At 43.8% G+C, this 23,802-nt stretch overlaps 2 protein-coding genes across 4 annotated transcripts in view; one reads left to right on the forward strand and one right to left on the reverse strand.

Annotated features, from left to right (window-relative positions):
- Positions 1–291: 291 nt before the first annotated feature.
- Positions 292–3,417, reverse strand: SAP18 (Sin3A associated protein 18). Its single transcript, XM_023919585.2, has 4 exons — positions 3,276–3,417; positions 2,947–3,056; positions 1,430–1,552; positions 292–768 (listed from the first exon to the last, which is right to left on the reverse strand). The coding sequence occupies exons 1-4, from the start codon at positions 3,387–3,389 to the stop codon at positions 612–614; spliced, it is 504 nt and encodes a 167-aa protein (XP_023775353.1). The 5' UTR covers positions 3,390–3,417; the 3' UTR covers positions 292–611.
- LATS2 (large tumor suppressor kinase 2) overlaps positions 3,388–23,802 on the forward strand; it is a 75,093-nt gene continuing 54,678 nt past the window's right edge. Inside the window, exons 1-3 of one of the 3 annotated variants that reach the window (XM_086881861.1) lie at positions 3,430–3,520; positions 4,412–4,524; positions 9,077–9,353. The gene's annotated coding sequence lies outside the window, so the exon portion shown is untranslated. Of the gene's footprint in view, positions 3,521–4,411; positions 4,525–9,076; positions 9,354–23,802 lie in introns of all 3 variants that reach the window. The other 2 variants (XM_086881859.1, XM_086881863.1) reach the window with 2 other exon arrangements.

Raw genomic sequence — 23,802 nt, forward strand, 5'->3', positions numbered from 1 at the left:
AGTGACAGAGGGAATCCAGCTGGCAATCCACTGAGCTAAGTCCCACCCTGCACCACTTTGCTGGGACATAGGTCACCCCTTCTTCATCCCACTCCTTAAGGTACCAGGCAACACCAGACACACCAGTCTTCCAGCTGCCCCATGGACAACTGAGATCCCTGAACTACCCCTTCCTCCATTTTCAGATTCTAGAATCTGAGTGCTAAACATCCTCCACACCCCCCAGCACCATTAGTAACTTCTAACACAGAGCAGCCTCAAGCACTGAAACACCACTAAACAGTCAAAAGATTAATAACATTAATTTTTATTCCAAACAAGACAGAACTACAGAACACCTGTAACCCTCCTGGTCATATTTCATGGAAGTCTTCAGAACACTGGACACACTAACTTACTACTCAAACTATAACAATCAGTGATAGGATGATAGTGCTGCTGAAGGGGTTTCTTCTAAACAAACTAGAAGTTAATGTTTAAGGGTTAACTTTCTAATACAATGCTCAGCTTTGTCTTCAGGTACTTGGCAACAAAAGCAAAAAAATAAGCCTGCTTTAGAACAGCAAGTAGGAATAATCAGAATATGTCATCATACAAAGAGAAGTAAGACTTTAGTAAGGTCTCATGCGGCTTGACGGGGGTGGTGCACGATTCGGAGGGGTAATTGCTATATCCAAATAGTCTCCTATCTGGAATTTCTGAGACTGCAATGTCATGGAATCATCTGTGCCCTTCCTGCCCGACATGGTGCTGCCGATCTCCTTCACCCTGTGAGTAGCAGAGGAAAAGCAAATTAGTTATCAGTGGCCAATCTCTCCAGATGTCCAAAACAGGAACTGCACTGGTTCACAGCTCCCTTCCCATGCCACCCCCTGCACTGCACACATGCAGCTGTGTACTCAAAACACTGGGGTTTTTCTCTGCAGACCTGGGTGCATCAAGGAAAGCTACACCAACTGCTCTTTCTCACAGCACAGAGGAGCCTCCTACCCTATTATGTTAAATATTAGTGAGAACCCCTTACCCCCTGCCATACAGACAAAGCACAAGACCCCACCAGATTCGAAAGCAGGGTACATCCACTGGACACTGACAAAGATTAGCTCATATCATTTTGAAGGAGAAACACCTGCAACAAGATCACTGCTGTAACTCAGGTGCAAGACCTACCAGGAACAAAGCATCATCTCAGGTTGGAGGGCCATGTTCCAGTTTCCAATACAGCAACCACTGCCCTCTAGCACACAGGTTCATAGTTTTGGGAACACATTGACAGGGATGGTCACCAGCACAATTTAAAGCAGTCACCATACAAAACTTCAGAAGTTTGGTATGTGGATTCTGAACTTTAAATCAGTATTAATAAAGAACAATTTACTGTTCTGGTGCCCCAAGTATTCTATTAACTCGCAGAAGAAATGTCATTTACCTATAGCCAGGCCTCTTGAGATCTGTAAAAACAATTGCAAAGTTGAAATGTGTGCCCTTCTTCCGTGCTTCTGGGTAAACTTCTTTCACTAAGCTGGTCAGCTCTTTCAGAGTTGCATCCATCCTAGATCAAACAAACAAACCAAAGTGCTTCACACTCTCAAAGGAACAGTAAAGAAAGCTTCCCAAAACATTTAAGATGGAATCAATATATTGCTACAACTTAACCATATGTTTGTCTGCCTTGGCCTACCTATGTCCACAGTTACCGACTGCAACACCTGGGAGAACTCACCACCTAGGGCACACTGGAGGCAACATGCTCTAGTGCAAATGTGTCTGATTCACTGCAATATTCAGATCAATCTCTTCATCTCTCTACACATTTCAACATCTGCATCTCCAGGCCTCTCTGAAGAGTTGCCATTTAAACAGCAGGAGCCTTTTTTTTAAAATACATTCCCACAAGGTACAGTGTAAGAGTTTCCTCACCTAAGCTGACATGTGTATTAAAATAAGCTTATTAACTGTTAGAGGAAATGTAAGAAAAGCAGAAAAACAAAATAGCTTTCCATTTCTGCCCTACCAGGCAGCACTCCTTTACCCAGCCTTCAACCAGAGCATGGCTAAAGCTCATATCTAGAATTTCAAGAACAAAAGTACTCAGTCATCACAAGTAAAGTGTCTCTAATTATACAGACTGTGCACTCACTCCATGCTTCAGGCAACCAAGAAGCAGTGTGTTGACAGACAATGCCCATTCTGACTTCTGCAGATGGGAAACAACTCAGACACCACCAGCAGCCTGGACAGAGTCCATAAATCCCACTTAGAAGTAAATTAGAACTGCATGCTTTGGTATCCACAAAAATTGATTTATTCAACTACACAATCTATGAGTTACAACTCTGGCAAACATCATGCAGGGTTTAAAAAGCAGCGTAATTCCTTTTCAAAGGCATTATTCAAAATACTACAAAGTCTAACATGTTTGCAACGGAGACTAAGGCAGTTCTCCAAAATAAATCTGAGAGTGATAAGAAGCAGCTCTGTTAAAGCACTGCTACCTGGCCATGCAAAAAGAAAATTCATTACTCCACTCTCAGAGGAGTCTGAGTTAAATCAACAAACCATTCACACAACGTTTCAAGCCTTCTGGGACAATTACATCTGCTGAATAAACGGGGCTGTTGGAACAAAATATGCGCATCAAAGGAGAACCTCTGCGTTGAGAAGATGTGCTGTGATAACCATCGCCACAGCACAAGCCACCGATTACATGCAGCAGTAAATAGGCACTTCGGCCGCACTAAACCTCAGTGGCTGAGCGCTCACTTCCGCGCAAAGCTGCGCTTCCAGAGCTAACTCCTCTCAGCTGCCAGGGCACAGCCACAGCCGCTCCACACCAGCAGCAGCGAAAACTGCCCGGAGCCTGTACAGCTCCTCCTGGCCCCTGGGGCCCAGGCGAGCCCCGGCTGGCCCCGCGCCATGGCCAGGCGCAGAGGAGGTGTCACTCACCAGGTGTAGATCTGCAGCTCGCTGGAGGGCACGTTGCCGCGGGAGAACTCGTCCATGCGGTGGTGCCGCCCATTGTTGGTGGTGAAGACGCGAAGCAGCAGCGGGCACGTCTGGGGGGTGAGGCGGGGGTGAGAATGAGGATGAGGATGGGGATGAGGGCGAGGAGACGCAGAGGTGGGGATTACGATGAGAGGCCGTTCGCCACGCCCCCCCCCCCTCCGCCGGAGGCCTCACGTCGTCACTAGACCTCCCCACTCCCCCCACCCCCGCTATCCGCCCTGGAGCGGCCGGCGAAGCGGCGCGGCACCAGCAGCCCGCACTCGGGACACCTTCTCGCGGTCGATCGGCTTCTCCGGCTCCTTCTTGATCTCCTCCTGCGTCACCCGCGACTCCACCGCCATCTTGCCGCGCCGCTCCCGGATGTCGCGCCGCGCACCGCCCATCTCGCGAGAGCAGGGGCGGGGCGAACCCGGCGGGGCTCCTCCCCCAGGCCTGAGGCACCGCCCTTCCCTCAGGGAGCCGCGGGTCTCGTGCAGGGGAAAGCTGCACAGCGAACCGCTCCAAGAGCCGCAGGGTGAGATAAACTAGCGGGAAATCTACTCAGAATCTAGTTTCCCTTAATATTACATTCAGGGAAAGAGCAAATGCATACGCTTCCCATTTTCTTTTTTTTCTTTTTTTTCTTTTTTTCTTTTTTTTTCCCCCCCACATGTGGAATCTTTTATTAGGTTAAATGTGAGTCTGCGGTCGTGTCTTACAAAAAAAGGGGGAATACATAATATCTATAAAAGAGTACAGAATAAGTGGTTTTGTGGTAGCTTTTAAAAATGTCGAGAGTTGCTTGTTACTCAAAGCAGTGGAGGAAGAGGGGCTCAGTTGTTTTCACAGAATTTATTTTCGGATTACTTCCACTGAATTTATTTCTCGTTTTGAGAGCAAAACTGTAAAAATAATTACAGTTCCCTGTAAAAATAAGCAGAAGCGTGCTCTCAGGTGCAAGATAATCACATATCAGGGACTGAAAGATTTGCTGAGACTGTAGGAGGCTGCCCGCTCCAAACCCTGCTCGAAGCAGGATCAGCAAGGGCTGCACGGATTCTGAGTATGCCCAAGGACGGAGTTCTCTGGGAAACCTGTTCCAGGGCTCAGTCGCCTCTGCAGTTTAAAAAAAAAAAAAAAAATAGAGAGAGAAACAAACAAAAAAGTTTATTTCTTTTGTCAGTTTGTGCCCTTTACCTCCGGTTCTGTGGCGGGACGTCGCTGAGAAGCCTGGCTGTCAGCCTTTGCTCCTGCCCCCCAAGTATTCCCACACAGTGAGCCGTGTCTGTGAACAGCCCCAGCTCCCTCAGCCTGTCCTCGTAGCACACATCCTCACATCCCTTAAGCACCCCGTTAAGCCGAATTTGATGCTATATTATTGCGGTGTGCCTGCACTCCTCACACCATTCTCTGTTGGTGCCTGCAGCAGAGAGCAGCAGCGCCACCGGAGCTGTCGCAGGTTGTGCCGTACGCGCCCCTGAGTCAGGGGGCTCCTGGTGCCTTTGGGCTGCTGTCCCGAGTGTAAGTCTAGCACCACAAGTAAGTATTTTAAGTTCTCCACCATGCAAAAAGCACCTGCTTGTTTAGGTGTTGTAAGTGTTGAAGAACCTGTTCTCTAAGGGTGATGTGGTTTGATTTCACTCTTCTGAACACTGTAGATGCATGTTTCAAAGGTATTATTTATTGAAAAAAGTATTTAGGGGAGGAAAATATTATTAAAATATAAAGGGAGATAAATATTATAAAAATACATTTGCATATTATGTTTCTCTGTATATCATAAAAAAGAAAAAGGGTTATGAGTCCATACTACCAAAAAAAAAAAACAAAAACAAACCTCTTGCATTTCACTCTAATATAAGAAACAGTATTTGGTTTAAAATGTTGATTTGTGGCTCACCAAATACAGGACAAAAGAACCAGCAACCTGCTACAGTTGACCCTCAGTTTTTATTAACTTCCTTTTGTAGTAGTCTGGATAGTGTTGTACAGTTTTTAATCTACATGAAGTTAGAGAAAATCATCATTTTGTTACCATAGGCAATGAGTCAGCCTTACCACCATTTGTGGATTTTGATTTCCCAGGCAACAATTCAGTTTATCACTCCAATAAAATTAATTATATCTGCCATGATAATACACATTTTGGGCTTAGTGTGTGAACTACCATTTCTGAAACAAAGGAATTTATGTCAAGTATTGTAAGGGAACAGCTGTAACAAATAAAGCACAATTCTGTTACGAATCTGAGTAGTTCCTTCTGCTAGAACTTTGGGAGTACATTATTTATGTGAAAATTGACCCTAGTGTGCCTGAGTTTTAAGTAAATTAAAGCATTAATTAATTTATTATGCATGAACTGTATCAATACAATTTATTTTCAGTCTAAAATCTTAGACTCTTACATCATGTGTTTGGAAGCAAAAGTTGAAAATTATTTGGAAATGAAAATGCAGTGATGGAGCTGCAGGGTGTGGGTTTTACTCGGGATGGGGCTGTCTGGTTAAACAAGGCATAACATCATAAACTGGGTTCCCACAGGTTTAGGCTGAGGTCTCATGTGCTGGAGTTGGTCCAACCGCTTGCTTTTGCCAGAGGAGGGGGATTTAGTTCCCGCTGCTTGTGACAGGTTTTTCTCTCCCTTCTGCCAAGCGTAACTCTCACTAGATACTTCCAAAAATAAGTTCCCCAATTTAAGAGAAAATTATCTAGTGGGGGCTGTTTCTCTCAGTTCATTTCACCTGACACTTTCTAAACTGATTCCACAATTGCTACACCTGGTGCAAGGCGAGGGGTGGGAAATGCATGTCCAGGAGCAGCTGGGAGGCAGAGGGAGAGAATAGGAATGGAGCAGGGTGTATCCCTTCAGTGTAGCAGGATGGTTGATTGCTTCACCGTCCCCTCACATTTCCTTAGGTTTTGGGGAGTAAGAGGTCTCCTCTGCTTGTGTGCTGTGCAAAAAATGTCTTTACATGCAAACACGTATACATATAGGGTACACTGTAAGAAAAATGAAAGATTCCCGCTGAGGTAGTGAGGCTGGGTAAGACTGTGCATAGGAGCAAGTCTCCAGCCTTTGCTGATGTGAAGGTCCAAAATATTATTCAAACTTTTCCTGTAGAATACCTGTGGAGTAGGAGACAAGTGGTTTGGAAGCATGGATTGCTCCTGTAAGTATTGTTAACATATGTTCTTAAAGAAGTGGTTATTTAAATAGCAAACTGTGAATTGTTTGTTGGGGCATCTAGGACACGCATGAATGAGATGGCGAGTTGATGCCATTAGGATCTGGGACCGGGCAAAGCTGCCACAGCCTTTAGAGAGGAGCACTGTGGGTCAAGGAGCCCACTGACCTACAAAGCACTTACTGTGAGTAACTTGCGACTGAAAGGGAAAAACAAAAGGAGCAGCTGGTACCGGGTAGCTTAAAACTTTCTAGGTACAACGGAAGGATTGTAGCAAATAACAAATGTCATTGGGAAGATACAGAAAGTAACGGCACAGCTGAGCCCGGGATATCAACCATGGAGGCAAACTCCCCGCCCCAGAAACTAGAAACATTGTAGCATGACCAGAATAAGGAGTTCCAAACGTTTCAGACTCACGAATGTATCGAACGCGAGTTCAAGGAAACTGAATTAGCCTCGGCAGCAGGTTCCCAAGGCTCCCGGGACTTCTGGCTTATTTGCTGTGTTTCTGACTTCTTTATAACCAGGACAATACACAGCTCCTTAGTTTTTCTTCATTGTATGTGTACGCCATAAAGCCTGTTTGATAGAGGACTTGATCTTTATCTTGACTGTGGGAAGTTCAACTACCCTATTCTGGCAACAGCACAGTCAACTTTCAAACATCTTTACAATCAATTGAGAGAGCAAAGTCTCAAATTAGACAGAGCTTCTACTGCAAACCAACTTTAACTGGTGGAGGAAGAGCACAAGCACAACTTCTTTGCAAAAACAATCACTGGTATTTCCTACCTTTTGTGTCATAGTGATGTCATGGGTGTGTTTTTGTGTTCAGAATGCTCTGTGTGAAGTAGATTTCACTAGTGTTTTAATTTCCTGTGTTTTGCACCAAAGTTAGTGTGAATTTCAAGAAGCCTGTCGTGCTGCTAGACAATTACACTGTTTTCATATAAGCTTCAGTTTCTGTTTCCTGTTTTAAATTTAGATGATTTGGGCTCATGAAATGCGCCGTAACTCTTGGGCTTCTGTGGTCCTATTCAACCTGCCTGTGAGGCAGCAGGTGAATGAGTCGGTGCAGGACAGGCTGGTGGGGCTGGGTTGTAGGAAAGGACTCTGGCACTGGATGTGTAAAGCCTACAGAAACCTCTGAGACAGCATCCTGATTCAGGAGCACCAAGACTTAGCTACCTGGGAAGAATCTGTACTTGTATATAAGTTACATATATGTTTTTCTCTTCTTTTCTTCTTTTCTTTTTTTTTTTTCTCTGCAAAGTCAGAAGACTCAGAAAGACTAAAAGTTAATAAAAATGCTTTGAAGGTGATTTACTGTTCTGCAGTATTGCAAAATGGTTTAACTGCTAATGTGACAGTAGCACCAGTCAGGCTGTGCAGATTTGTGCTCGCTCCAGGCACACAGGCAGTGTACGCAAGGCAGAGCCACTGCTGTGCCTTGTAAACAAGCTGCCTCATACCTGCCAGTGTAAGACCTTGATTAAATATTGAAAGTCATTTGTGATGTTGCCAAATGTTATAATTCTGCCATTCTGCTGGAACTATTCCACATCAGGTGTTTCCTAAAAGAGTATCCTCAGGATGCTTCTGTTTCAGTTTCAGAAAAAAATATTCAAAGAATAATGTATTAGGCAGATAAACATTATCACTCACATATCTGTTACTTCTGTTTAATTTAGATACCAACAGCAGTTTGTCAGAAACCTGCAGCATCCACATACTTTTGAGAAAGAAATTAAATTTGTCAGGTATGCTTACTCCTGTTAGAAATACTTTCATAAAGCAAACACACAGGATTGAACAGTAATATTACAAAAAAAAAAATAAAAGAAAATAAAAACACCAACAACAAACCCTGTGATTTATCTGAAGTCAGCTGAGACTAATGTTGGACACCTGGGTATGTGAGGGATTCAGGATGTCCACACTGCCCCTGAGCTCTGCCACAGGCCTGAACAAAGGAGTTGGGAACAGTGGGGATCAATCTTGTTTTCCTTAGGGTGTTGCTTCCCACAGGGCAGTGATAAAGTATGCAGAATGTGACCCTGCCTGCATCCCCTGAGCAGTGTGAGGAGGGAGCTGGAGAGCCACAGCACTTCAGGCTGATGCAGTGCAAAACTGCTCACAATCTAAATCAGCTAAAGAGTACAGCTTATGCAAGAGAGCATAAGCAAAAAATTCTAATGACCACTTGAATTTCACCTGGAGGGGATCAGAACAAACTGTGAGCTTGTAGTTGTCAGCAGAGGAAATCAGACTTCTGTTTTAAGAAAAAGTAACTCCTGGTCTGCCACAAACAGATATTTTCTTCTCTGTACAAACATCTGTGAAGGTGAGATGGTAAGGTGTGCTAAATATTCTATTGATTTTTCATGGTGGAGTTGTAGACTTGGTTACAAAATACAAAATTCAGGAAGAAATATCGCCAGAACCTAAACCTGGGTTTCATTAAAATGTGTAGTCATTTCTCTATAAAATACATCTGCTACAATATTCCAGAAATTTTAGACACACAATAGAGTAATAAACTGCTTTTATAACTTGGGTAATACTCTACCATAGATTCCTGATTTCCCCCCTACTGCTTGTCTGAAATTACCTCAGTAGAAAAACGTTCATACACTGTGAGGGAGGAACAAACGGGTTGTCATTTCAATAAGTGGAAGTTTTTAAATTGTGTATGAGACGTGTTTTATAGAGAGGACAACCAACGCTGGAAGTTGGTCAGCCTGTAATTCACTGCAGATAGTTGGGTCAGTAGTGTGGGTCCCTGCCTGCACTCCCTGGGAGCTGTGTTTCCTGGTTTTCCTTCACTGGTCATCTCCACTGCTGAAAGCAGTGGTGAGAAACCAAGCTAGTGCAAAGGTTTTCATTGCTGGTGCTTTCCCCAGTTGCAGATGCTGCTGCTGCCCACTGAGTGAACTGATTTTTCCTGGGGACACAGAGGCTGCCTGACCCAGTGCCCAGTGCTGGCTGCTCTGGGGCAGCAGCGCTGTCTTCCAAGTGCCCTACACGGCAAAGTCAGTGTGTTTCCTCATAACATCAGCAGCTGGAAGAGATGGCCTTAATATTGTCTTCCACACTTCCTGCGCAGACAAATCCATTCCCTGCTCGCTTCCTGGATTAATGTGATCCTATCCTTGAAAACGACACAAGTCTGAGAAAGGGGTGAGTGTCTCCATCAGATAGACACCTTCCTGTTCACGGTTTGGTGGGAACATTTCCATGAGTAAGTGTTAACAGATTAGGTTGATGGTTATTTCAGTATTTTCCCCCAAATATTTGTTCTTTTCCCTTCCCATGGAAGAATCATATTAAAGTACTTAACCTTTTTCTCCTGAGGAAGAAAACTCCAGCTGAGTGTACCAACATACACTTACTTTATATGCAGCTCCCTGGTTACGCTTCTCTTTATCTTGCCATACACTCCTAGAAGTTTCCAGTCTGTGGCACACACTGTTCCTATTGATAATAGTAAATGGATAAAGATCCTGCATGCCAAGAACAGATACTTCCCTCTTCATTTTCTGCCCCAGTGTGTCGGATCTTAACAGAAAGAACCTCTCTTGTCTGTGGTATTTCACACTGATTCTGCAATGATGAGGGTACTGTTGACAAGTGAATCCTCTCTGGACAGCCCCAGTAAGAGGCATGTTTTTTTCTGGCTTCCTTCTGGGGCTCACAGAGCCCCACAGAAAGTTTATGAGAGCAGTGCATATCCTTCATAAGAAAGGATGATGTTGCGCAAGACATTACATATGTCCTTCTTCCAGAAGCATCATCATAAGGTGTCAAGCAAAACTTTTCTCCAAAATAAGTAGTTCCATGTGCCCAGCCTTGTCAAACATAAAGCAAAGCCCCAGCACCCTGATACAGTTCAGCTGCCTTGCAGAAATATATTTTTTGCTTCAACAAGAAGATCAGAAAACAATTATCTTTCTCTTTTCAGTTTCTTTTGTGGTTTTTCTCTGAATGGCCACTGATGACAAAAATTTCTGGCTGCACTAAATTATCCACATTTTGTCCACAACACATCAAACCAAATTCTTTACTGAATGCTATGCAATATCAATTAACTCTAACAATCTTTTTTAAAGAAGGGAACTGTCCATCACTGGGAGTTTACAATATGTGATGACTGAGTCCAGAATGAATTCTGACAGATTGGTTGCCTCAGAGACACAGTGCTTAGTGGAAACACTGAAATAATCCTAATGGTAGTGGCAGGAATAGTGCCAGGAAAACAGAATGTGCTGTAGGCACAATGCAAGCCAGAATCACTTTGGCTCCTGCACACAGGAACTTCAAAAGTTCCTAGAAAATTTGTCCACACCTATTCCTTAGACTAAGAAGGAACAACCTCTCTACATGACAATGGTTATCAGCTGTATCATATTCCATTTTGCACATGGCAGGAGGTGCTGGGGAAATTGCAAATGTAGGAAGTCTTGCTGCAGAGCAATGAGGGTCCACTGGGGTTGTAGACGAGCAATGGTTAGGACATGGGAAGAAGTGCACACAGTGGCCAGGGTGCTGGCAGAAGAAATCACTGCTTTTACATTTCTTGCTGTTCCTATTGGTTCTCTTGGCAGAGCTGGTCGTGATGAGCTCTCCATAGAGTTGTTGCAATGAAACAGCTTGGCAAAGGCTTCATACTTAAAGAGTTTACAAAAATCTTGCTGCTCTTGCCTGGATTGGGTGAGGAAAGGATCACACAAGCAGCTGTGCTGGCACATCAGTGACATCAGGACCAGAGAGGATGGTAATAAAAGGCATCCCTCTTGAAGTGGTTCAGTTGGAGTCAGAAGATGATTTCTGTCCATAACCTGGTGTTTTCAACTGATGGGCTGTACGATGTGACAAGTTATGTGACAGCATGACAGACTGTGTCATCTCAGATTCCTGTGAGCAGCACTCTTCGTTTGTGTTCACAAGTTGTGTAAGAAAGTGCAGCTGTCCAAAAAAGAAATAAGTGCCTCACATGCTAAAGGGAAAATTCTTACAAATGAAGAAAGGGGGAGGAAAGAAACTATTTAAAAAGAAGTGGATAGGAAAAAAATATTGAGTTAATACTTCTTTACAATTAGCTTTATGTTTAGTTATCCCTGTCACAAAGCTAAGAATATTTCAGAATAATTTCTATAAAACTTCAGGGCATAGAAGAGCATGAGAAATGGCACTTCTATACCTCTTAGATTAGATTTCTTCAATGTGAAGCAAGATAAAATAAGCTCTATTTTATTTAGGCTTAAGGAATGTAAAGGCATAATAATTACCAGCTGATACACCAATTAAATGCGGGTCTTCAGAGTTCTAAAAGATAAAGCATGATTTATTTTGACACTGTCAAAGTTATTAATTGGTTTCTCATAAGAAACCATGAAGACCAGTCAAAATGAGAGATTCATGAGCATCCATCCATCTTGGGCTGCAAATAAAGTGGGAAGATTTCTGTATTTGTGCTAACATAGCTATAGTTTTTCTTTGAGCTGTGGCCAGCTAATGCAATGCCAGTGGAGGCATTACACATTTTTCATTTTATGTTTAGATGGCAGATGACATTTTTGGTCAGCCATGGAGAAGTTCCTACTGCATTTGCACTCAGGGATTTTGGTGAATGCTTTTTCATCCCACCTTCTTTGAGCTTCTCGTCTTAAGTTGGTAATTTTTGGTGGCAGAAGGCCACCAACAATGGGCTATGCACCTGTTCCTGGGAGCTCCAAAGTTCATCCTCCCCCTGCTCTCTTGTAGGCTGTGAGTTACACAGCCCTGTTAGCTCTGTACACATGCTGACAGCTGGACTGCAGGGGATTTTACTGTTTCTTCAGGCTGCCTGAATGAGTCTTGGCTTCTTGCTAGGACAGCAATCTCATGATCCCAGTCACCAGGATTGTGAGTGGCTTCATCAGTGGCTAGCTGGCGGAGATAATAGATGGGAAAAGGTAGTTGAAAGCAGCTGGTCCTTGGCAAAATTGAAAAACATCAGGTGCAACTGTTATTGGCCCTACCTGCATGTCACTGATGGAGCAAGGCTAGAGGGGCACTGCTGAAATGTGGGAATTATACTTTGTGCACACCATTAGCTGGCCCAACCAGGAGTAAAGCCAAAACTATGACAAACAGCAATGCAGTCTTTTGCTAATGTTATAGCTTTTAAAAGACTTCCAGAAAAGATGAGTCCTGCTCTCCTGGCTGTAGCAATGCATACCTAGTCCCATACCACCTTTTCTTTTGCTGCCAAATTTTAAACAAAGCCCTCTGACTTCTGGGGGTAGTCAAGGTCAATATTTGACGAACATGTGAAAACCTTCATGTGAAAACACTGTAGTGCTGTAGCAGAAGAGGAATGAGACAGACATAGTGCAGGCAGGGTGTTCTTGCTCAGGGAATGTGGCCACGGCAAGTCCCTGGAGAGTTTGAGCCATGGCGTGTGCCTGTCCAGCCACACCAGCACCGCCACAGGGAAAAAAATGGGACATTAAAGTTCTCTCACTGCACAGCTGATTCAGCTCCTGCACTGTCCTCATGCAAGGAAATAACACATTTCTCCCCTGAAATGATTTTGTATTTTCCTGAAGGGTTCTTAAAATATCCACGACACAAAGCATAAAGGAAAAACTGCTGGAATTTGGTCCTGCTGAGGGTAAGATAACAATGTGAAGGATATGAGGCAAGGTACCATTTCATTGTGCTTTACTAGTGCTTGTAATTACATCTCATCACTTGCAAGGCCTCTGCTGGCAATATTTCCTTCTAAGAATAGAGCTTAAAGGTATTTTAAGAATTCTATTTGTTGTGCAATTAATAGGGTAACACTTTGTTCTAAGTAAAAAGATCTGCTGTTTTGAGCAGTAACAGTATTTTGCATGTAAAAAGTGGGGAATGTTTTATTGCCAGCACTTTTCCTTACAGGGGGATGAATCACTTACATTCTTGGCAACCAAGCTTAAATTCACAAGAATGCTCAGTTTGATCAACTTCCTTCAAAACACTGAGCTCAAAGTACAGAGGAAAAAAGAGAGAAAGAAACTTGGATGGGCTTGGATGTGGAAGACATTACAAGATGGACATCCAAGCAAGAAGACAATAAATCTAGTGTACAAATTGTTTTGCCCAAAGCAAGTCACTGACTTGCTGTTACAAGAGGGTCCAGTCTAAATTAAGAGAGTACTGGAAGGGAAAAGTAAAACAAGGAGGAAAAGAGCCAGAGCAGAGAAAGAAAACCCCTGCCGATCTGGCAGACATGGCGGATGTTGTGTCAAACATGGGTTTATTTGCTAACAAAACAACATGAATTTTTCACAAAAAATTACCACCCTTCCCTTCAGAATAGAAGATTGTGCTGAGAAACAAAATATGAGAATACTGTTAGTTTAAATGAGAGTAAAGTGCCTATGTTCAGGCTGTTGCTTCTCGCAGCAAAGGCTGAGCACAGGGTGAACCAAGTAATGCCCTCATTGCTCCCCTCCACCTGAGCAATGGACCCCACAGAGGAAGGGGTGGCACTGAAAATGGTCCCTTTTAGTTTTATTCTAATGGATCCTTTTTCAACTGGATTGGTTGCCTGGGCTGGTGTACAAGCAGCCACCTGTGGCACTGCACAATATACCCAAGTGTCACTGGAGGAGATGACAAGAGTAAGGGGACATGGCAGAGAGGGAATGAAGAAGCTGGACAGGCACTGCTACTGTGCCACCTCATTCGTGATCTTCTACACAGAGCTGGTCTAAGGGACATTTGGCCCTGCTGCACCCTTGTGCTCAGGGACAGTCAAGTGGCAGCTTCAATGAGACCAGCACAATTGCTTGTTGGCTGAAGTAAAAACAGCCCAAGCAAAACCCAAAACATTATTTAGTGTGGAATTTCCCTTTCTCTAGGTCATCCTGTGGTCATGCAAACAGCTGTGTCAGTATAAAAGCACGAGAGTGAGGAGTGGTGGAAGACAAGAAGGGAAGTATTGCTGCCCAGTACCTTTTGATTTTCCCCTGCTCTTCACCCCAGTGTACTGCCACCCCTCACCTGCAGTGCACACAGCGAAGATTAAGGTGACTGTGTCATGTCCTGCAGCCAGCAGGACAGGGTGTGTTCCCAAAATATATTTGGTACTTGCTGAACCTCATAAGGGGGCAAAAAAGTAATTGGGGAAAAATGAGAATGTAGAGGCCTAGGAGGGCTGGGCCAGGCCATAAAGGATAAGTGCAACTCAAAGAAGGACCCAAGTTACTGCTGAAGTGTCGGTGTCTTAATAACCTCAGCATCACACAGTAATTGTTATTGTGTGTCTTCAGGATCCCAGTTTCAGTATGTTTCACACTTCTGTCATGCTCTGCAGTGCCAGTGTAGTGAATCCAGTATTGCTCTCCGATTCTGTAATCAGATATGTTGCTTATATGTAGCAAAACCCACACTTTTGGGACACGGAAGGTACTGTGTATTCACTAAGCAGCCACATCCCATTCATAGAGTAAGATCGCTGCTTCCTGGTCTGGTTTCCTGTACACAGATTGTACAATAGGTCAGCACAGGTCCTGGGGATATGTCCAGGTTTTCCACATGTGCAACCTTCCTATCCAAGCTGCAGTACAGACAATCCTCAAACATCTGTGCGAGAAAATTTTCTGGGCAGAAAACGAAAATACCTAGCAAATCTGGAAAGAGGGTAGCCCCAATTCAGAGCCTCCAACACATTATGAAACACTGGACCAAGATCCCAAAGAGAAATGTAAGGAATCTTTGCACTGGAGTTTTTAAGACTAGACAAGTATCTGCCATAGTGAAGTCAGCCTAAACTAGATCCTTCATAGCCTTATTTCCTGTAAGAAACTACTAGTTTGACTCTGCAGCATGAAGAATGGCAAGCACAGTCTGTTCTCTGCTTTGTAACCTGCTCTCTCCTTCTCCAGCCTCTTGCTGGAATCAGTGTGAAACCCAGTGCAGACATTTGGGGCTGGACACTGAAAAAAGGGAGATTTGTATGCAATGAGTCTGTGTATTCATGCATGAGAGAAACTGTGGCAGCAGTGGTGTTCCCTCATAGTAATGCAGAGCAAGACAGAAATGGGATGAAGGTGGTTTTGTTTTTAAGGTTTAAAATAAGCAGAACAAGAGCCAGTTGTTGTTTTGGAGAAGAGGAAAGCAGTTGATGTCAAAATGTTTCACCGACTTGGCAAAAATGCCAAGCTGGCCCTGCCTGCAGAATACAAGGACTTCAAAGGGCTTATCTTGAATAAGAATTAAGGGAGCCAGATCACTGTTTCCTACATGTATTCAGCTGAGGTTAAATGACATGCAAGGCTATATCCCAAGGGTGTGTTTTCCTGCTGATGCCAGCCAAGTTGCTGACACCTCTACCTGCAGGTTTTTGAGATCAGTCTTACTTTAGCTGCATACACCCAGAGGGAGCTCAGTTTTGACCCAGCACCAGGAAGAGTGGGTCACATTCTTACAACTGGTTACTTCAGGAGTGCTGGTCCACGGTGGGAACACTGAAACAGATGGCAAGGCCCTTGCTCCAGCAGTGAGCCGGTACTCAGGAGGGGCGTGTGGTTCTTAAACAGGATGCAGGCTGAATAACCCTTCATTCCTGAAGAGGGTGGTCCCTGAAGGTCAGGGCTGCCTTCAATGGTGTGGCAGCATGAGAGGAAACTGCCTCAGAGGGTGCTTTCATAATGCTCAGACTATGAATAAATTCAGCCTGTTGTACTCTGGGTTCCCAAGTGTTACTCACAAAAAAATGTGAATAAGGAGAATAAGGTTAGGAAAAGAACAATTCTCCAGCTAAACTTTCTTTACAGGATGAACAGGGGTCCTCCTCCCCCCACTCTTTGTCTGATTTCAGACAAAGGGCTTTGCATCCTGTTCTCTTTGCTGCCTGAAAGGAACATATGGATTGTAGGTGATATAAACCTGGAAGAGCTTAGCTCACTAAATACCTGGGGTTGGAAGGGTCCCCTTGATGTGATTTAGTGCAAACCTCTACTCAAGCAGGGTCACCTACAGCAGATTTCTCAGGACCATGTCCAGTCAGATTTTGCAAATCCTCACTTATGGGAAGTAGAGATTTGCAAATCCCCACTTATAGAGGCTTCACAGCTTCTCTGGGCAGCTGAACAGACAGGCAATGACCAAAGACCTGATGTCAGTACAGATCATTTTGACACTTTTTACCTTTATGGTAAATTATTAAAATACAACCTGAATAAATGTACTTGACATTCACTCGTTCTGGTGAGACGGTATAAAATTATGTGGACCAAGGCTGTTCCATACTTAACCCAGCTGCATAATTCTGGGAAAAAGACAGCCAAAGAGACAGTTGGGTGCTACATGGGATTAACACTCTGAGGTCCCATGGGAACTCTCCCAGGGTACTCAGGACAGGAGTAGCCATTCCCCCAGTCAGTGCTGTGTTAATTTAGTGGAAAGGTGACCGAGGGTCTCCGAACCTGTTACGAGAATAAATCCAGAAAAAAAAGATTTTTTTCCATCCTTTAAAACACAAAGAGTTTTCTAAGAATATTTGTCCCTTAAATTCCAGAAGATGAGGGAACAGATAGGGTCATGCTTTCTGTTCCCATGCTTTGGAGCCAACACTTTACCCAGACCATCACTGTTACCAAGGCAGCAACACAGTTCTGGCAGGAGATCTTATCTGAAATCTTAACAGAGGCACATTTAGGCTATTCAAGACAGTTCTATACTGCTCAAGCTAAAGTCAGTGAAATGCTTCATTCAATTAGCGAGCAAACACAGTCTGTCAATTTCCTCTGTGCAGTGCAGAGAAATCTGTCTGCTTCCTCCCCAAGTACAGTATAGCATATCTGAGCCACTGGCTACAGTAATTAGGATGGAGAAACCATTTATGTGGCACTATAAAGGTGAACTGGGTGTTTTGCAAGTACAAAAACAGTAAAGAAGTTCCCAAAAATTCAGAGTCAAACATGGTCAAGAAAAAAACACAAGGCAATTGTCTCCAGGGAAAAATGGATTCTGCAGAGATAGAGTCACCAGGGCAGGTCAGAATGAAAAAGGGAACTCCTGGGCTGAATGACTGGATGTTACTCAGAAACAGAGTGATTTCTTTCCTAATCTGCCATGGACCTCATAGGTGACCTTCAGGAGTCAAGGGTTCTGCTCATGAGGCCTCCCTGTAAAACCGGCATTACTTCAAATCACTCAGTTTCCAAAATAAATGCAGTCTATGAAAGAGAGGCTGGGAGAAGACAAGAGGTGCTGTGGCAGGATAGTATCAGGAGGCACTCAGGAAATGAGAGAGGGAACAGGGGAAAACAAGAGGAAAAATTCTGAAGAGTGAGGGGTCAGGAAGCCAATGGCAAGAATAAGAAATGAGATAGGATCTTTCAAGTGTAGGGGAGGAGAAGGTAGATTAACAAAGTTTTGGTTAGGCTAAAGGGAGTGCAGAAAACCTGAAAGAGAAGCTGTCAGTGAATTACAGTAGCTAAAACAGGTAATGGTGAGAGCATTAGGGAAGAACTGTAGCCATGGTGATAGAAAAGCAAGGACCAGTTCAAGAAGTACTGAGACAGAAAATAAAAAGCTTCAGATTAGGCCTTTCATGAGAGGCCAGTGATGTGAAATAAAAGGAAAGAAGATAAAAAATCCCTCCCTGGACGCAGAAATAAATAGAGGAAGTACAGAAATCAGATTTGAGAGAACTGATCTTTTCATATCAAATTGTGGCAGAATTAATATGTAATAGTAGCAAGAGCTTCAGCAGAAGAAATTTTAAAAGCCACAGGAATCTACAACTGGATAGTCATGAACTAAGTAGATAATTTACCCTCTAGAAAGGTACAGGTAGAAATGATCAGATGCAATCAGGAGAGGAGCATGGAACAATCAGCAGTGCCATATTTCAGGGGCCACCAGACAAAAGTCTCCAACTGTGTATTTTGTGTCACCCACTCTGGACACACACCTCCCCTCCTTTGTCAAGATGAGGATTCAGTGAGATGTTTCAAATGGTCATGATGAGCAGCAGTAACTGAAATTCCAAGTGGCCAAGAAAACAATTCTTGCATACAAACACAGTCTTTCCTTGCATTTCACAACATTGCACAAGGCTTAAAAAGTAATCTCCAAATTTGCACATCTGTATCACTGTGTACAGAGAATGGCTAAACAGAACTGGCATGCATTGAAATTCATGTCATAGCCAGAGCCTGCCCTCTTGCTCCATATGCACCAAGGGCTTGGCATTGCAGAGAGCATTTGAGTGTCTGGACTTATATGTGAATCTTTGAGAAGTGGAAAATAGACAGAAGACTACTCTTGTTAGGATGAAGGGAGTACAAAGGAGCATGGTGAGAAGCTGTATTAATTGCAGTACTTGAAGCAAAAAATGGCCGAAGCACAGAGAAGACTTTTAAAAAGGGAAAAAAGGAAGACCCAGAGAACTACAGGCATGTCAGTCTCATCTCCACACCCAGCAAGACCACAGAGCAGATCCTCCTGGGAGCTATGCTAAGGCACACGGAAAATGAGGTGACTGGTAGCAGCTAACATGGTTTCACTAAGGGCAAATCATGCCTGACAAATTTGGTGGCCTTCTACAACAAGGTTACAACAGTAGTGGATAAAGGAAGAGCAACAGACATAATCTACCTGGACTTGTACAAGACATTTGACATTGTCCCATATGACAACCTCATTTCTAAAATGGAGAAAAATGGATTTGATGGGTGCACCACTAAATGGATTTGGAATTAGCTGGATGGTCACACTCAAATGCTTAAGGTCAACAGCTTAATGTCCAAAGGGAGACAAATGACAGTGGCCTTCCTCAGGGATTGGTAACTGGTGCTGTTTAACAGCTTTGTCAGTGATGTGGCTTAGAGTGCACCCTCAGCAAGTTTGCCAGTGACACCAAGTCGTGTAGCGCAATTAATATGCTGGAGGGATATTATCCAGAGAAACCTTGACAGGCTTGAGAGATGGGCCTATGTGAACTGCATGAAGTTCAAAAAGGCCCACACCTGGGTCAAGGCAATCCCAAGCACAAATAATGGCTGGATGGATTGAGAGCAGCACTGAGCAGAAGGATTTAGGGGTGCTGGTTGACAAGCATCCGGGTGTGTTTTGGCAATGTGCTCTCATAGCCCAGAAAGCCAACTGCAACTTGGGCTGCATCCAAAGTAGTGTGGGCAGCAGGGCCAGGGAGGGGATTCTGCCCCTCTGCTCTGCTGAGACCCCACCTGCAGGGCTGCATCCAGCTCTGGGGTCCCCAGTGTAGCAATGGAGTGGATCCATTGGAGGACCATGAAGAAGATGACCAAAGTGCTGTAGCATTTCTCCTATGAAGACAGCTTGTGAAAGTTGAGATTGTTCAGCCTGAAGAAGAGAAGGTTCTGGAGAGACCTTAGGGCAGGCTTCCAGTACCTGAAGAGGACCACAATGGGAGCTGCAGAGACTTTTTATGAAGGCATGTAGTGACAGGACAATGGGGAGTAGCTTTAAACTGACAGAGGGCAAGTTTAGATTAGCTATTAGGAAGAAATTTTTCCTTGTGAGAGTGGTGAGGCACTACCTGCCACAGGTTTCTCAGAAAAGCTGTGGATGCTCCATTCCTGGAAGTGTTAAAAGGCTGGGTTGGATGAGGCTTGGAGCAATGTGGTCTAGTGGAAGGTGTCCCTGTGTCTCAGTGGCAGGGGGCTGGAACTAGATGATCTTTAAGGTCCCTTGCAACCAACCCAAACCATTCTATGATTCTGTGATTTGTAATCATGGAGATAGAAAAGCAAGGGCCACCCGAGTTTCTTTGCATGTTGTCATGAGATGATAAACAATTAGTTTAGCAATTAAACAATTGGTTGTGATTCTGTGGTTCTATTCACTTTGATTTACAGTGTAACAATATTCCTATTCATGTGTTTATCACATTCCAAGACTCAAAGAAAACTTTACTCATATAAGTTACAGATTAATTTTAACCAAAAATCTGTATTTTAATTATTTGCATATCACATATTATTCAACCTACAGTTTACTGACAGTTTACTGGTGATGAATAAAATCTACACCCTAACATTCAGAGCCTTGCTTCTTTAATCCTGGAGTTTTTATGAGCTCTAGTGGAGTATGTAAAGGTAATGTTGAGCAGAGACTGAAAGAAAGTAGCTAGAAAATTGAAAGCATGTTTAGGACTGCTGTGATGCTTTTTAGATGTGGAACTTTGTATTCCTGAAGTGAACTGAAAGCAGTGGCTGGTGTGGGAAGTTAATTCAAAATAGATGTGGGTTGAAAGACTGTGTGGAAGACTAGGAGACACGCGGTGATAATGATAGTCATCAAACAGGAGCACATGGTGAAGCATTTTTGGAGGGGAAACTCAGTTTCTATGCTGTTTTCATGTATATTATTCTGTGGCAATACTCTAGTAAAGCATTATGGAAAGCTGAGGATTTTTCAGTCTCCTACTGTAATGGATTGACCCTGACTGGATGCTGGTGCCCACCAAAGCTGCTTCTATTGCTCCCCTTCTCAGCTGGACAGGGAAAAGAAAATACAACAAAAAGCTCATGGGTTGAGTTAAGGACAGGGAGACAAAGCAAATTACAGTCATGGGCAAAACAATCTCAACTTGGGGAAAATAAATGTATTATCAATCAAATCAAAGTAGTATAATAAGAAATGAAAACTATTTCTTAAAATACCTTTCTCCCACTCCTCCCTTCTTGAATTCACTCCTGGATTCTCTACATTTTCCCCCACAGTGGTGCAGGGGGACAGGGAATGGAGACTGCAGTCTGTTCATCACATGTGTCTCTGATGCTTCTTCATCCTCGGGAGGAGGCTTGTCACACTCCTCCCCTGCTTGAGTGTGGGGTCCCTCCCACAGGAGACAATTCTCCATGAACTTCTTCAACATCAATCCTTCCCACAGGCTGCATGACTTCACTGACTTCTCCAGCATGGGTCCCCCTCAGTGTCACAAGTCCTGTCAGCAAACCTACTCCAGCATGGGCTCCTCTCTGCACAGACTCATCAGTCCTGCCAGGAGCCTGCTCCAGCATGGGCTTCCCATGGGGCTGCAGCCTCCTTCAGGCATTCCCCCTGTTCTGGTCTGGGCTCTTCCATGGCTGCAGGTGGATCTCTGCTCCTCTCTGGACCTCCAGGGGCACAGCTGCCTCACCAGTGTCTGCACCAGAGGCTGCAGGGGAATCTCAGTGTGCCTGGAACACCTCCTGCCCCTCCTTCACTGTACTGCGTGCCTGTGGTGTTGTTGCTCTCGTGTTTCTTTACTCTTTCTGGCTGCTGCTGTGCAGCTTTTTTCCACCTCGTTTTAAGTCTGTTATCCCAGAGGCATTACTGATATCCCTGATGGGCTCAGCTTTGGCCAGCAGTGGGCGGGTCCATCTTGGAGCCAGTTGGCATTGGCTCTCTCAGACACGGGCGGCAGCTTCTGGAAGTTTCTCTGAGAAGCCATGGCTTCTGTAGTCCCCCACAGCCAAAACCTTGCTATGCAAATCCAGTAGACCTAGACAGGGGTCCTTTCAGAATTTTCCTCAATGACATTTTAGGGGCTGTAAACCTGAACCAAATTTCAACAAAACTTTCTCTTTTATATGGATGGTATGGCACATACAGATGACAAGTCCCAACATGCAATTTTATGTTTCTATTGCCAAGGCCATGTGAAACTTAATCCCCATCTTTCCATCCTGCTTGTGATTATACCAATGGGTCAGGCCAAGTTATTTTTTTGATGCAAGTCACCCACCTCACAGATAATAGCAAATACTTCTCCTGGTTTTCTGGTATCCTTCTTTGCTGATAAAGCTGTGTAAACAAGTGCAAAGCACACAGGATTTTGACTCCCAGAGTACACAGAGGTGTGACTGTAGTTTTTCCTCTACTCAGTATCATTCTTTCTCCCCCAAGAAAATATCCGAGGTTTGTTGACTGGAGCGTCTTATGCTGCTTTGAGATGCCTTGCCAAGTTGTATATTATCCTACTTCCTTCAGGAAATCCAAACAGTGGAGGCTTCCACTGAAGCCCTGCCCCTCACAACTGCACCACGCAATTGCTCAGTCTCAGGCCCTCTCTTACAGCACAAGAAACATGGTGGCTCAGTGCTGGGCTCAGCAGGAGCTCTGAGAGCCTGCCACTTCTGAGGACAGACCTTAAACAGGAGAGTTCTGCAACACTGCTGTGCCAAGCCCAGGTGATGCCGTGAGCCAGCAGCACCACTGGGCAGCTCCATGCTGTCTTGCAGATATGGCAGGTATGCCGATGTAAGGCCAGCTCCATTGGCACAGTCACTGTGAAAAAACAGTTTACTTAGGAAAATGAGGTGAAGCAATAGGCTTACAGCACCACTGGAAAATTACTGTGTCAAAGAGAGGCTAAGCAGCAAGGAACTGAATTTCTGCAGAGTAACTAGGGCAAGACCTAAGTCTTACAGTTTTGCCTTAAATCTTTGTGTCTGAGAAATAGCCTAGAACTGAGAAATTGGACATCTCCTCTGACTGTGTTTTGCATACTTTTGTAATTTTGCTTCATTTTTAATGATGGTACGATCTAGTTTTTGATCATTATTTGGTAGATGAGGATTTTGGTTCTGGCTTTGCTGCTGAATTGCTGTGTTCCTTGTGAATGTTCATGCAGCCTAGCCTTGCTTCTCTCTTCAACTCCTCTGTTCATTTTATCTGCAGAGATGTAATCTCTGCTCTGAAGAGATTGTCCCTTATTGTGGATTTTGGGTAGCAATTGCAGCCTTCTGGTGTACCATCACATATAGCAAGATTAACTGGTATTTTCCCTATACCTCCCTGGAATGTTCTTGTTTAGTAGCTGTTCCACACCTGTGATGGTCTTATTTCTGTTTCTTTTTTAATTTATGATTACTTCTGTCACCTACTTCTCTCACTCTCTGATGCAAAAGCAGACCTTTGAAAATAGAGGTAGAAATAAGTTTTTCATACTTCTATAGCTGACATCTACCTCTGTTTGCCTGTTTCCACTGAAGCCTTATTCAGTGTATCTGGAGTATCTGAATGCTTGTAGTTCAATCTCTTACAGTTCAACTTCCATATTTTATATCGACTCACTCCTTTTTCCTTGTGCATTACTGATGTCAGTCTGCAATCTGTCTAATTCCCTTCTTCTGCACTGTGTCTTTTTCTTAGCCATGTACTTCCTTACCCATCTGTACTATTATTTTAATTGTCTTTGAATACACATTAATAGTGCTTGTTAACATATGCCATGGCTGCTTTTTCTATTCCATTCCTTCCTTTATTCTGTTCCATGTCCAGTTTCTCTCAGCATTTAATCTGTTGAAATTCATTGCTGTTAATTTTTTTCACTTTAGAGCTGACTTAGTCATAATAACAAGGCTTACAGGGAAAGATCCAAGTCTTGTTCAAAGATCTAATCCAAGGCTCATTACCATGGTCACTATTTTCTTGATAATCTTCCAGTTATATTTCCCTCCTTTTACAGACTCTGTCAGATCCAGCAACATCTCAGAAGAGGAATGGTTTCCTCTGAGACCCACATGTGGTAGTCCAAACCACACATTATGCTGGGGACCCAAAATGTGTTCAACTGATATCTAATCTGACACTTCCAGGTCCTTTTCTGAAGTACCACTTT

Source organism: Cyanistes caeruleus, chromosome 3 (genome assembly GCF_971803275.1).
Source record: "Cyanistes caeruleus chromosome 3, bCyaCae1.hap1.1, whole genome shotgun sequence".
In the NCBI taxonomy this organism is placed as follows: Eukaryota; Metazoa; Chordata; class Aves; order Passeriformes; family Paridae; genus Cyanistes; species Cyanistes caeruleus.